The 14,653-nt window shown below is 40.2% G+C and overlaps 1 protein-coding gene across 1 annotated transcript in view; it reads left to right on the forward strand.

Moving 5' to 3' along the window:
- Galntl6 (polypeptide N-acetylgalactosaminyltransferase like 6) overlaps positions 1–14,653 on the forward strand; it is a 1,112,723-nt gene that overhangs the window by 914,199 nt on the left and 183,871 nt on the right. Inside the window, exons 5-6 of the mRNA XM_038327381.1 lie at positions 7,361–7,546; positions 11,704–11,887. Coding sequence (XP_038183309.1) covers positions 7,361–7,546; positions 11,704–11,887 — 370 coding nt within the window. The remainder of the gene's footprint in view (positions 1–7,360; positions 7,547–11,703; positions 11,888–14,653) is intronic.

Below are 14,653 nucleotides of genomic sequence, written 5' to 3' on the forward strand. Positions count from 1 at the left end.
AGAGGTGAAATTTCTAAGCACTGATACCACTGGCAAGGAACTACAGCAGAGAGAATGATGGGACAAGAAAGCTTGCCACCAGCACCCATGGGTACAGCTGGCTGACTGATGCGGATGGGTCCCACGGAAAGCTAATGATGGAGAAGCAGGTGATACAGGACCTTGGCACCGAAGTCAACACCTGTCCCACTGTGTCTTTTTAATGCTTAAAATAGTCCAGGCATTATTTTGCTGTGTGACACTCATTTTTAAATTACCTGACACTCATTGTCCCCATTTATTAGTAAGGATAATTTTCCTTATCCATAAAATGAAGATTAAATAATTAGCACATGAATGCATCTCAGAATAGTGTCTGGCATTATTGCAAGCACTCAATTTATGTGGACATGTTTATTATTAGGTTCATCCATTATGCTGTCAAATTTTATTGCTTATTATTCAGGAATCTCAGGCTCAACATTGTTTTTTTTTTTTTTCATTATTCTCATATATAAGTTTTGAACCAAGACAAAATCTTGTGTGGTCCCTTTCCCTTTCGTTCCTTAATAGTGTTATCAAGAAATGGACCAATTCCTTGAGAGGACATATCGTTAGCAGCTCAATTCTCTTCAACAAGGGCAGACAAACCATTTCCTGCACGCCTCCTTCTATATCGCACTACAAGAATATCGTTAAGAACCGGGAGTTTCTGTGGCCTTGAAAACAGGACCAATTCCCAGATCTTTAATTTAGTTCTGCTCTCCACTAAATTGAAATTTTGACACAGCGTTTTTTCTCACACCAACTGTTCAGTGTAATTCTTTCCAATTTGTCCTTATTTATTGTGAAGTCCAGCCAAATCCCTTAGGTCTTCAGCATTGCCTGGCATTTATTGGTGCCATTATTCAATCACTAGAGCAGACATTAATTTGATATTATAGTCCATGTGACTCTACCTGCATAGCATCTCCACCCAGTGATTTGAATAAGTTCTTTAGAGAAAACAGAAGCAAATGAAGCCCATTCTTTCCCATGCCTGATTGTGTATGTCTGGTTGTATATGTTCTGTGCTGAGCCACAGGTGCTTTCAGTGAATGCAGAGGTTCCCAGCTCCCATTTGATATCCGCATTGCTCTATTATGTGACAGTTTTACTTGGCTTTATTTTCTGTCTCCCCTACATTTTAGGTTGTCTAAGTAGCTAAAGATTAACTTAGACTTTCTCTGGTACATTGGTTTGGGTTTTTATCACTCTAAATTTCTTACAGATGTTTTCTAAATCCCTTGATTTTGGGGGTGGACTACATGCTCCTTGCTGCTGTACTACTTGCCCTTGTTTCCCCTCGGAGGCTGTGACTTCACCCCATTCACGCCTCTTTGATGTTGTTCGTAATCCCTTGCAATGGTTCTGACACATAGCGACCATTCCTGGCCTACAGATAACACTAAATCATTAATTGATTTCGTGAGGAAACAAAGTTGCTCTGCCTCTCGATTTCTCAAAGTGATCACTATAGGAAACCAGCTCACAAAAGGATACTTATCCCAGCTGTGAGTGTGTACATACCAGGTTCAAATAAATCACTCATGAACGCCGGCTTCTTTTGTTTGTTTGTTTGTTTGTTTGTTGTTTTTTGAGACAGGGTTTCTCTGTAGCTTTGGAGCTTGTCCTGGAACTAGCTCAGTTCAGGTCAGTCTCGAACTCACTGAGATCGCCTGCCTCTGTCTCACAAGTGCTGGGACTAAAGGCACCATCACTGCCCGATGATTCAACATCAGCTTTAATGTAGTAATATAATAAAAATAACTTTAAGAATCACATAAGACAGTGTTGGGCAAAACACGGTAAAGAAACACCAAAATTCCTGTAAATTAGAGAAACTTACTTAAGAATAAGATTTTTACCTTCAAGGACTTTAGAAAATAGAATCACAAATAAAGTTGGTAGGTTGAGAAATGTTGTTCAAGTCATTTTTTAAAGTCTCTGCCTCATATCTCAAGACAATCTCACAAAATGAGATTTTTAGAAAAGCCTTAATGATGAGAAGAATTAAGGAAGATAAGAAGTGAGGTTTCTTAGAATCATGAGAAGAGGGTGAGATATTTGAAGATATGTTCCAGGGGGTTAACTCAGAGAGGTAATTAGGTACAAAGTGTCACTTAGCTCCCTGATAAAATGGGTAACAGGCAGAGACTCTTAAGAGTCACCAGGCAGACAAGGCCCCATGTCTAAGATGGGAGGGGGAAAGACAGGCAAAGAGGATTTGGCACAGATTTACGGAAATCAGTTTTTATTAACTCTTTCATAATAAGGGGCATATTTTCAAATACTATGCTCCTTAACCATAGATTTTGTGGTGAGAAAGAAAACAAATCAGTCTTTTCTTATGAATCGTTTTAATCTGAAGCTTTAATTTCTATATTATTTCTTATTTTGATAGTTATATTCTATATTGAAACTATTTTAGTTGTCAACACTCATTTTATTTACAGAATAACTGTTACCTGGAGGATTAGTTTTTCGAGATGCTTTGATACACATCTTACAAAGAGTCATCTGGATGTTAGGCTGAGTGGTTTCCTTTGCACACTGGTGGTGGCTATTGGAAGTGGTGCAGTTACCATGGAAATGTAGCAATATGGTGGCTCGGCACGGCACTGATACAGAGTTGCATGTGGTCCAGTTCTTCTACTTCCTTAGCTACCTCATCCACAGAGGACAGAGGTGCAGGTCATCCAAATGTTCACCAACTGATGAGTGGATGATCAAAAGATGGATTACAAATATAATTAAATAGCACTTATTCTTGTAAAGAATAGTAAAGTAAGGAGCACTTACATGGCATTCAGAATGCCCTGGGTTCTTAATGCCTAACATAGCATATAATATAATATAAACTATATATATATGGCATAAAATATATTAAATATTATACTATACATTATATATTTGCTAAATATTATACTTCTCATGTTATATATAGAGAGAGGTATTACAACATACATACTTCCTATGGGTGGACACTGAGAAAATTATACTGAATTAAACAAGACACTTATCAAAAAGCAAGTCCCTTATGATTCTATTTATTAGCCATCTATAGTAGTCAAACATATAAAATAGAAAATAAAATAGTGGTTTCCTAAGGATGGGGAGGAGAGATGCATAGTCAGTTACTGTTTTACAGGAAAATTAGAAGAAAAATCTTCCAAAGATTAATTCCACAAGAATGTGAACACTGCCCTTGAAATGATTAAGCCAGTAAGCTTTGCTCTGTGTGCTCATAATTTTAACTAGAATAGGAGAAATTAAAAGGCTGTGCTTAGGAATGTTTGTCTGTCCTTCCACCCCAACACTGGTGATTCAAATGTCATATTGTACCAGGTTTCTTTAAATTGAAGGACTACCTTAGGGTGGAGAGAGCACTCACTGCTCCATCATGGGCCTGGAGTTCTGATCTGAGCACATAAGTCAGGAGACTCACAAACATTGCATCTCCAGCCCAAGGCTCTGATACTCCCTTTTGTCTTCCATAGGTACCCAGGCACCCGAATGTGCACACACTCACGCAAACACACACAAAACACAAGCATACACACACATAAATAACTAAAACCTTTTTTAAAAACTGTGCTAGGTGTTATAGTTTTGTACAATTGAATTGCTTTCTAATCTGAGGTGGACTGATGGCCCCACTGTTAAAAATATGGCTGCTCTTTCAGGGACCCAGGTTTGATCCCTTGCAGGCACAGGTAGCTCACAACCCAAGGTATCTGATGCCCTCTTCTGGCCTCTGCAGGTACTGCATCCATTGGTACACAGACATACACCCAAAAACAGACAAAACACCCAAACACAAAATAAGTTAAAACAGAATGAAGATGCTTTCTAGTGCTTACATATTTGGCCTAATTCTTAAGTTTCTGAAGGTCTAATAGTATGACAGTAAATCCCTGACTTTGTCCTGCTCATTTTAAGATATTGGAATTTGGAACTAGAACTACAAAGGACATCTGTAAACTATTTGCTTATGTTATTGCAATAAGGAGTGTGTTTCAAATGCCACAAAAGAACAAAATTGTTAAAAAAAGAAGATACATTTTTATTGCATGAAGATGCATGAATCATACACAAACTCATAATACCTAAATACTTCATGGAAAAGATTACCCATTTTCAACTTACAGCTGTTCTCTTTTTTGAGGCAATGATTACAACACCCAAATAAATTACACAAATACACTATCTCAAGGAAATGAAAAGTTCACACTGCAGGTTAATTTAAACAGAACACTTCTAAGCTATACATTATGCTAAGGTTTCTTTATTTTCATATGAAAACTTGGGGAACATTATAAATGCAAGTGTGAATTATAGGAGAAATATTTGTAATCACAGACAAAACTCATTTTTAAATAGCTCTTGAGAATGTTTGGTGAAAAAGGAAAATAATGCTTAAATGCTACCACGATGTGCTGTGAGCAGTACCTCATCAACATTTGGAGTAAGTAATGAATACACAAGTCAGATTTGCAATAAATGAACTGAAATAAATGCACATTATAGACATGCTGTGTATTTTATAAAATCGGTTTACTCTCTTCTCAATACGCCAAACTATTTTTGTGTAAGAGGATAATCTACTTCATTCCCTTTTGCAAACCCCTTTGAAAGAATGAGTACTCTGTCTTAGTTAGGCTGTGTGTTGTTGCTGTGATATAATGTCATAATCAAAAGGAACTTAGGGAAGAAAACTTTCGCATTATAATTTAGAGTCCATCATGGATGGAAGTCAGGGCCAGCCTGGGCTATATGACAGCTTGCTTCAACAGAAACAGATGTGAGGCTAGTCAAAGGAAAGCTAGGTTCTGCTTGGTATGAATTAGTCGACTATGGGAAATAGTCGACACATTTGCTTCCTGTAAAGTTCTCTGTGGTTGGTCAGATTCCACGTGCTTCAGGACTGCACGTACAGTGTTGAGCAGTCCGTAGTTGAGCAGCCTTCACAACTCTATGCAGAGAACTTTGAAGGGCCTGAAGTTTGCAGATTCATAGATCTTCTCACTGTTTAGTGGATACAGGCGAAGGTCAGGATATTCCAGGGCCTGAGACAATGGATTTCATTGCATGTAATGAGCAATATAAGGAACAGAAAGACTCTCTCGAGCCTCCCATCCCCCAAGTTACACTGAGAGGGATACAGGTGTGTACAGCTGGATTCCTACACAAGCAGTTCATTATTTTTCTTATTATTATATTAATAATAATAATTTTATATGAAGATTTTGTAGATGCTTATATAATGCATTCTGGTTACTCTCGCCCTTCTGTCCTCTTTTTCCTCCCTCCCACCCTATCAACTTCTTCTCATCTCTTCAAGTTCCTATTCCTCTTTCATAACTTTTAATTTCGTTCTGTGACCCAGTAATTGAGCCAGATCCATATCTGTAGCCATGGGTCTTCAACTACCCACTGGTGCCATTTTTGCTTTTTTTTTGTTTTGTTTAGGATTGTTTTTAGACACCCTGATCTTCTTTGTTTCTGTATAAATTTAGAGATTTTTGTTTTGTTTTTCAAATTCTGTGCAGAATCCTTTGGGAATTATTCATCCCACCAATCCATAAGGGGAGTTTCCAGTGAGGCTTTTACTCAGCTGATGGATCTTTTCATTTCCAACATCATGTTAGCTTGGGTTTCATCAGCAGGTTTCTCACTTTACTGGGTTTTATTTTCATATTTTGTATTAACTTTCTCATTCATCTCTTCGTTTTGATCTCTGGAATATGTGCACGCCTTCTTTGAGTTGCTTGAACATACTATGATCATTCTTCTGAATTCTTTTTCTGGACCTTCTTCCAGGAAATTTTCATTACCTGTCATTATTACTATATTGGTGATTTATGTAGGTCTTGGCTTTTCATCTTGTTCCTGACTCTGGGATATTGACTCTGGTTATAGATACACAGAAAAAGATGAAAAGTTAAAGACAGAACAAATAATAGCATACTGCATTCTAAACCATGAGATTGGTGATTCACATCAGAAAAAGCCTCAGACTATCTGTTTTAGCTAGGGTTCCTATTGCTGTGAGGAAACATGGTGACCAAAAGCTGCTTGTGGAGGAAAGGGTTTATTTCACTCACATTTCCATATAACAGATCATCATCAAAAGCAGTGGAGACAAGAACTCAGGCAGGGCAGGAACCTAGAGACACAAGCTGATGCAGAGGCCATGAATGGGTGCTGCTTACTGGCTTGCTCCCCATGGCTTGCTCAGCCTGCTTTCTTATAGAACCCGGGACCACTGGCCCAGGGGTGGAACCACTCACAATGGGCTGGGCCCTCCCGCATCAAGCATTACTTAAGTGCTCTACCCACTTGCCTGCAGTTCAGTCATATGGAGGCATTTTCTTAATTGAGGCTCCCTCCTCTCAGATGGCTTTAGCTTTTGTTAAGTTCACACAAAACTAGCCATCACAGTAGCTTACACATGTACTAGGAGCATCAGGAAATAAAAAATATCTAAGTCCATGTCATACAAAAAGTCACCAAATGCATCATTTTGCTTTAGAAGAACAGAAAGACTGATACAATTCTAAAGTCAATAGAAAATACCTTATCAGATAAACAGCAGGGTTTTTTTTAATTCATCTTGTTTTCACAGTTTGCTTTTAATTAGCAAAGAAACATTGCCAGTTTTAAGGAGTGCAAATGATTTCTGAAACTTAGACAGCAGCAATCAAGATGACAGTACGGGGTTTAATTCTGTCATCTATTTCAATACCAAGTGAGCCACATTTCCAGTTCATATTAGAAGCCAGACTTCTAATATGGACTTCTTTCTCGGTTTTCTATTACCTTGCAGAGTGGGGAGCTGTGTGGTTCTTACTGATTTGACAGATTTTTTCCCCCTTCTTATTTTACATGCACCATTATCAGCACACAAAATACCAGGCAAAACTTTGCTGTAAAAGAGCCCTCTTGTCGGGAAGAGCCCATATGCCAGGATGTTCGTTTGACTTCGCACAGCAGGAACTAGAAGGCCGATGCCCGTCTTGGCATGAGCTGGTCAAGATTAACATGGTGGCCACTGGCCAACATTAGCTGCATGACTGAGCTCTGGTGTACCACCGCCGTCCACGGAATTCAAAGGGCAACATTTGTGGTGTATGAAGCTTTGGAGGAAATAAAAATACAGAAATTCCTAAGCATAAAATCTTATTAGTACCTTCCTCCAGATGAAGGGAGCAGAAACACAGACCGCGAGATTGTTCCACTTGGGTTCGCCGTTCACATATGCTCGACGCGCAGCAACCGCGAAGGAGTCCGCTGTGACTAACGCTTGGCCTTCTTCCTGCGTGTTTTCTTTCCCTCCTAGAACACTTGAAGGATAAGTTAGAAGATTACATGGCTCGGTTTTCCAAAGTGAGAATTGTTCGCACCAAGAAAAGGGAAGGACTCATCCGGACCCGACTCCTGGGAGCTTCTGTGGCCAGAGGAGAGGTGCTGACCTTCCTGGACTCCCACTGTGAGGTCAATGTGAATTGGCTGCCCCCGCTCCTCAGTGAGTATACTGTATTACCATCGTTCTCACCAAGTGGCACGCTGGACCAGGGAAGCTGGCAAGTGGGCCCCGATAACGGAGTGTGGGGTTTATTCTATAAATGTTGTAGTCAGCAAAGGCTTGAGTTTCAATTGTATCTTAATCACTGCTGAGGACAAATAGGTATAACTGCATTAAATAGCATTTCAGATAGGACCAGCAGCAATCTAACTTAAGGTTGGAAGATTTCTTTTATATCATGCCTCTTTCATTACAGTTGCATTTATTGGGGGAAACACTAAAGTAAAAAAAAAAATAGCCTCAAACTCTTTTTCAGTCATTCTACAATTAGAATAAGATCAAAAGACACTTACCCATGCACATATACACAGTTATCACAAGATGGTTAAGAAAGGAGGAAAATTATTCGGCCCCAGGATATAAGAATCTAAGTGATTTGCCATTTTTTAAGAAGTGTAGTGCTGCTGCATTTTTGTTTTTCTTCCTGGTGTTATCCTACATCCTTCAATATATAATCCTCTGAATTCACACAGAGCCACTCCAACACTGAGCTGTTGTCCCGGTGATGAGTCTTAATTGATCAGTTACAGCTATCAGAGTGAAGGCTGCAAACCATGCCATGTCGCAGCGCACTGAACCACTAGCAAAATAAACAAACTGGACATCATTCCGGATAGAAACTCCAGCTGGGACGGATTTCAAGCCTCGGTTTTGTTATCTTGCTAGTTTACAAGGAAGCCAGATAGAAAACCCCCATTGCACCCAGGAAAGAAATTGCATACCTAAAGAAATTCCTTCTAGAAAATTCTTAGTACATATATAAATTGCCCTCCTTTCTTGTTCTCTTAGATTTCTCCAAAGCAACTTGTATTGTAACTGCATCCCTGGTTTATAAATAAAGCCAGTGACAGCCGCCCTCACTGCCACCACCTCAGAAAGAGTGCTCTGTTAGTGACCATTACGTGGGATTTCAGCTTCAACCAGCCAAGCTACACCAGCCAAAAAAAAAAAATAAGACAGGGGCCTCAGTGACAACCATAGAGAATGTAAAACACAACACCCAGCCACTAACACCCTCTCCCATATGCCTCTGCGCAGGGTCCACCCTAGCCTTCTCAGTCGACAGGATCCCAGGACCACATCAGCCAGAGACTCCCCTGAGCCTTTAATTAAGTGTGCTCTCTCCAAGGACACAGACATTTAGAATCTCATTAGCAACGACAAGAGTTCTTCAAACTGAATTTGACCTGCATGCTGTTGAATACTCTAGCATGAGAACCAAAGGCTGGACTTCTGTATGAGCCAAAGCAAATCCTAAATGCCAATGATCAGTCCTCTGATCATTCTCTATGAATCACAGGGAAGGGGAGGGATAGGGGAAAGAGCATAAGAGACAGCCACAGCCCACTTTTTCTCATTAAAACATTTCATTTCCTGTGGGCCTGGTGAATAAGAAGCGATTCAAGATATCGGGGTACTATCTCTTTTTATTTTCCTCTATCAGTATCTTGATACATCATTCAAAATGAAGAAACAGGCGGGGCCACATCGCAGCTTCTTGGTTCATTTTTCACCTTGGGGATTATACCTGAATTTCAATTTCCTATGGAGTCTGTTTGTTTGATCCCTGGAAATTGAAATGTAGGCACCAGCCTCGGATGAAAAATTAGTCATGCAGTTTTCACCCCAAGCCAGCACAGCTGGATGAGAGCTGAAAGGAAATTTGAAGGGAACATTGACAGTTAATTTAACAGACTCATTCTCTTTGGATCACCTTGGGACTCCTTGTTGGTCAAGGAACTTGTAAATCAAGCTGGTTCTGAATTTGATGGAAGAAAGTCACTGAAACCCTAACGCTAAAAGCTGCAGAGGTGATCGACGAACTGTTTCCAACCTTACGCTGACGGTCTCCGCCATCCTCTGGGGAAAATGCCACTTAGAAAAGACTAAAACCCACAATAAGGCTTGCCTTGGTGAAAATGGATGCTTAGAGAGCCCTTGGTGGTGGCTACCTTGAAATAGTGCACCTGCTAACTAGCTGGCAATAAGAGAAATATAATCCCCAGGCTCTCTGAGGATCCCTGGGGTTGTGGTGCTATCTAAAACTGTCTCCTTTTCCATCCTCCAGCATTCTGTACCTCTTAAGCACTGTTCTCTCTGTCTTCTTTTTCTTGTAAAACACCATAGAATTTAGTTATTTATTATATTTTATAACTTTTTGCCCCATTCCTGTATATGGTGGTATTTGTGATATTATTCCCTACAGTCACTTGAAAACCTAGAAAAATTATTGACTCATTGTTTTTACTCAGTACATACAGTAAATAATTTTTGTAGCATGAATGAATGCAGGAATGAATGAATGAGCATGTGTACTTGCAAGGGAAATGCCCTTTGGGATTTTTGTTTCTCTCCACACTCTCTTTTATCAGTGTGATAAAAAAAATGTCACCTGCTGTGATAGCCACGAAAATCTTTTGCTTCCTGCTCTATGCTGAGTAGGAACTTTCAATGCACATGGACAGTTTCCTCACTGTAAAACGCTGATCTCTCACGCACGTTACATTAGCTCAGGGCCTCTGAGAGAGAAAAAAAATTACACAGAAATAACTAACTCCCATCACTTTTCTAAATGATATCCTTTGTTAAATGTCACATGCTACACCCAAAGGTCTTCCAAATAATGAGAGAGCAGGTGCTCATACTTAAACATCCTGCCTGTCAGAGACGGTGTTGTAATAAATTGATTAAACACATGTTCACATATTGCTATTCTGCATGCACCAAAATAAACAAATGCCAATTTCCTGCAGGCCTGTTAGCTCTATCACCATAAAAATATCTGGGTAGAAAAGCAAGATTGCTAGAACTGGAAAAAAGAGAAAAATCACCTACCTATTAGGCGAGGCGCCCTGACAGCCTATAAAGGCAGGTTTTGGATCCAGAGATTTAAGCAGGGGCTGTGTCCTGATTATTGTCCACCAAAGCTGAAGTAGCCCTTGACAAGCTGTTTGACTTCTCTGAGCTCAGTGTCGCTGTATGTGAACAGGATGGCAACAGTTGTAGGAGAAGGAAGGCCGCTTGTTTGTTTCCCGACTGCTCAACCACAAAACAATCTCACAGAAACTATATTAATTAAATCACTGCTAGGCCCATTAGCTCTAGCTTCTTATTGGCTAACTCTTATGTCTAAATTTAACCCATATATATTAATCCGTGTATTGCCATGTGGCTGTGGCTTACCGGGGAAAGTTCTGTCCGGTTCCATCGGGGCTACATGGCTTCTCCCTGACTCCACCTCCTTTCTCCCAGCATTCAGCTTAGTTTTTCCCCACCTAACTAAGTTCTGCCCTGCTATAAGTCCAAAGCAGTTTCTTTATTCACTAATGGTAATAACAGCATACAGAGAGGAATACCACATCAAATAGTCACTTGTCACGGATACTGGGAATATTGGAAAGAGAATGAGTAGAAATCATCCTGGAATCTTTCGTGGGTTTACCAACAGTATCATAGCAACAGTACCGTGTCATCTAATGATGTCTTTTAATTGCATGGAAGAAAGATAAAATGTGTACAGTACTGATAAGTAGAGTCAGTCTCAAAGAACAGCAGCTCAACAAATTCTCTGTCATACTTAACAGCAAAGAATTTTATATGTGATTGGTTGGCATTATGGGGGAATGGCCATCATGACTGTTTTATGATTAGTTGCTATAAAAACCATGAAGTTAAATATTTACATTGTGGAACCTTCAGAAAGCAGGCCAGCATTTTCTCAGCAGGCTTTAGCTGTATGCTTGGAGGAACACGAGTACTGTTTATACTCTGTGCATGTTGGAGGCACGTTAAAATGACAGATTGGGGACAGGTCAGAGCAAAAATGTGACAGAGTCGAGCTAAATGGACTTCTGCAAGTCTCTCTGGGACATCACTTTCTCAAACGGAAATATAACAACTCTAATTGGACCTAATCACTGTCCCATCATGTTAAGCCCAGCGTTCAGAGATTCCTGCAAAGGGCTCTAATGACGACAAGGAGACGCCAAGGCTGCAAGTGTTATGCATTAAACGGAGCTGTGGGCTTCTCTTTGCTGGAAAATGATAGATGACCTAGGCAGGCATGTCATTTCCTATTTTGTGCTTTCATTTTTCAGACCAAATTGCACTAAACCACAAAACCATCGTGTGTCCCATGATCGATGTCATCGACCACAATCACTTTGGGTATGAGGCACAAGCTGGGGACGCCATGCGAGGAGCCTTCGACTGGGAGATGTACTACAAAAGAATCCCCATCCCTCCAGAGCTCCAGAGGACTGATCCCAGCGACCCTTTTGAGTGAGTAGCAGCTGAGAGAGGGGGAAAGGGAGAGAGGGGGAAAGGGAGAGAGGGCTGATGACAGATGATGTTTCTAGTGTGTCACACTCAGGACCCATGAGGACAATTATCTCTGATGAAATGTAATAAAACAGGTGGTAACAATATGCAAAACACCATCTAAAGGTCAGACCTGTAAGCTATAGTAGATTAAAATTACATGCTATGCTAAATACAGGGATCACCACCTTAAACGTTGCTAAGCATAAGGGAAAGTATATGTTGATGAAAAGAACCAGAAACATATATCCTTAAAAGAAAAATACAAAGAGACTGTATGCTCCACTTTAAGATATTTTCTTCTGATTTTCAGGATCTTTATGCTTTCTACTTTTCCTAAAAGACTGTTCAAATTGACAGTTTGTTCTTTTTTTATTGAAGAGTAATGCACAGTAGGAACCAGAGCTTGTGCCTATATTCTACACCATGTTTGAAATTGTTCACTTTCGATGAAAGCCAGTCTTCCCAACTACATATTTCCATAGTTTAAAATTGGATAAATCCATTGAAAAACCAAATAATCAATCACCTTCCTCCTAATTTATAGACTTGTAAAGAGATGAACGTACAATGACCCATTGACTGATTTCTGCGACACTGAAGCCTGGTGATGCTAATTGTGGATTTGAGAACTGTACGTTCCAGGAAAAAGGTGCAGGAAGGCTTAGCTGGACAGCTACCAGTACTATTAGAGGTGACCAGTGAAATGGGCCAGCAGTTAGCACAGAGATTTCCCAGTGTGTGTTACAGCTATTCCAGTCTATACCCCTTGAGCACTAAAATCGTTATCATTTTAAAGCTCTTGTATGTTATTTTAGTATGTGACAAATATTTGTGGTCACAGCTTTTCCCACTCTGTAGGAATCCATTTAAGATGCATTATAAAATCGATACTGTCTTTTCATCAATAATAGAAGCCATAAAAGTTTGCAGTAGCAAAGTTACCAAGTACTAGCGCAACTTTGGTGACACTAACCATTTGAATCCTAATAAACATTTAGCAATTCCCAGGAAAATGTTTCCTCCAATTCAAGTCTGTAGAAAGATGAAGTCCTGGAAGAGTGAAGGGGATTTGAGAAGTCAGTCATTAGATAAAGCAGGAGAAAAGCCATCTCTTGTCAAACAAAACACGGCCATTAACTATGCAGTGCTTCTAGCGTTAGGATTTCAACCTCTCAAATGACTGGAAAGTGTTTGGAAAGAAATAATGAAGGGCCTTTATTGCTCTCCCATATGCTTTGACCAAAGTTCATGAATATTCAGAACTGCTATAAAAATGTATAGGGATATATTTGAATGACTTTCTTACAAACATCAGAAGCAGACCCAGCTGAGAAGGGCTTCTCAGATGTCCCTGAAGGTGGCCATCGTAAAGATTTGTCAAAGGCCCTTAAAGTAGGATAGGTAAGTGATGAGCTGGTACATAACTTAACAAGCTTGATTTAAACCTTTTCTCAGGTGTCCATGTGTATGTCAAAGCATATCATAAGTCACAAATGCATACAATTTTTATTTAGCAACTTCCTAGTTTGATAAGTAAAGAGAAATAAGATAAAAATGAAAAGTTAAAAAGTGATTGAATTTTTTTTTTAAGTGGAGGGAGAGGCTATGTCTTAGTTGGGGTTTCTATTGTTAGGATGAAATCTCAGGACCAAAAGCAAACTGGAGAGGAAACATGTGTATTTCATCTTACAGATTGTAGTCTAGCATGCAGGTGACTCGGGGCAAGAACTCAAGGCAAGAACCTGGAGACAGGAAGTGTTTCTGAGGTCATAGGGGTGTGCTACTCTGCTGGATAGTTTTAAGTCAAATTGACACAATTAAAAAAATACACCTTCTTAAAGTTGGGCTGTACTTATGCCAGTAGAGCATTTTCTTGATTAGTGATTGATGTGGGTGAGCTCAACCCATTCATTGTGAGTGATACCATCATGGGTGTTAGGATTCAGGCATTGTGCTGACTCTTGTCACCTGGCGGGATGAACCCAAGCAGTACCCAGACCAGCCCAGGGTCCAATGGCTCCTAAGTCACTATGTATGTATGCAGGTACAAAAGGTCCCTTTAAGAGATAAGCTCTGCCCATTCCCTCTCTCTTTTCCCCACCGCTCTTCTAAGGAGGCAGACTGGTCCTTGCCTCTTCTTCCTCTTCTTTCTCCCTGTATTTCTCTTTCTCTCTTCTTTCCCCATTCCTTTTACCTCAGTAAAACTCTCATATAAGCTCTGCCTGCATGGCATGTCTGTCTCTCACCGTGTGCCCCCTGGCCCTTCAGGCTCTCTCTCACACCGGTTTACAGCAACGGGTGAATCACCCTGGGTTTCCCTAAGAAACCAGGCAGAGCAAGTCATGAGGAGCAAGCTAGTAAGCAATGCTCCTACAAGATCTCCACATTAGGTACAGCCTTCAGGTTCCTGCTGTGTTTGAGTTCCTGCCACCCCCCCACACACACTTCCTTCTATGGTCAACAATGATGTGGAAGTGTAAACCAAACCAACCTTTTCCTCCCCTGTTTGCTCTGGGTCAAGGTGATTCATCAAGCATTAGAAACTCTGGGACAGCTGCTTACTGGTTTGCTCCACATGGATTGAACCTACTTTTTTCCACCATGGAGGACCACCTGTCCAGGAGTAGCACCACCCACAAGGGGCTGGGCCCGCCCACATTAGTCATTAATCAAGAAAATGCCCTACATACATACCAACAGGTTAATCATGTAAAAATGTTTTCA

This window comes from Arvicola amphibius, chromosome 4 (genome assembly GCF_903992535.2).
Source record: "Arvicola amphibius chromosome 4, mArvAmp1.2, whole genome shotgun sequence".
Lineage (NCBI taxonomy): Eukaryota > Metazoa > Chordata > Mammalia > Rodentia > Cricetidae > Arvicola > Arvicola amphibius.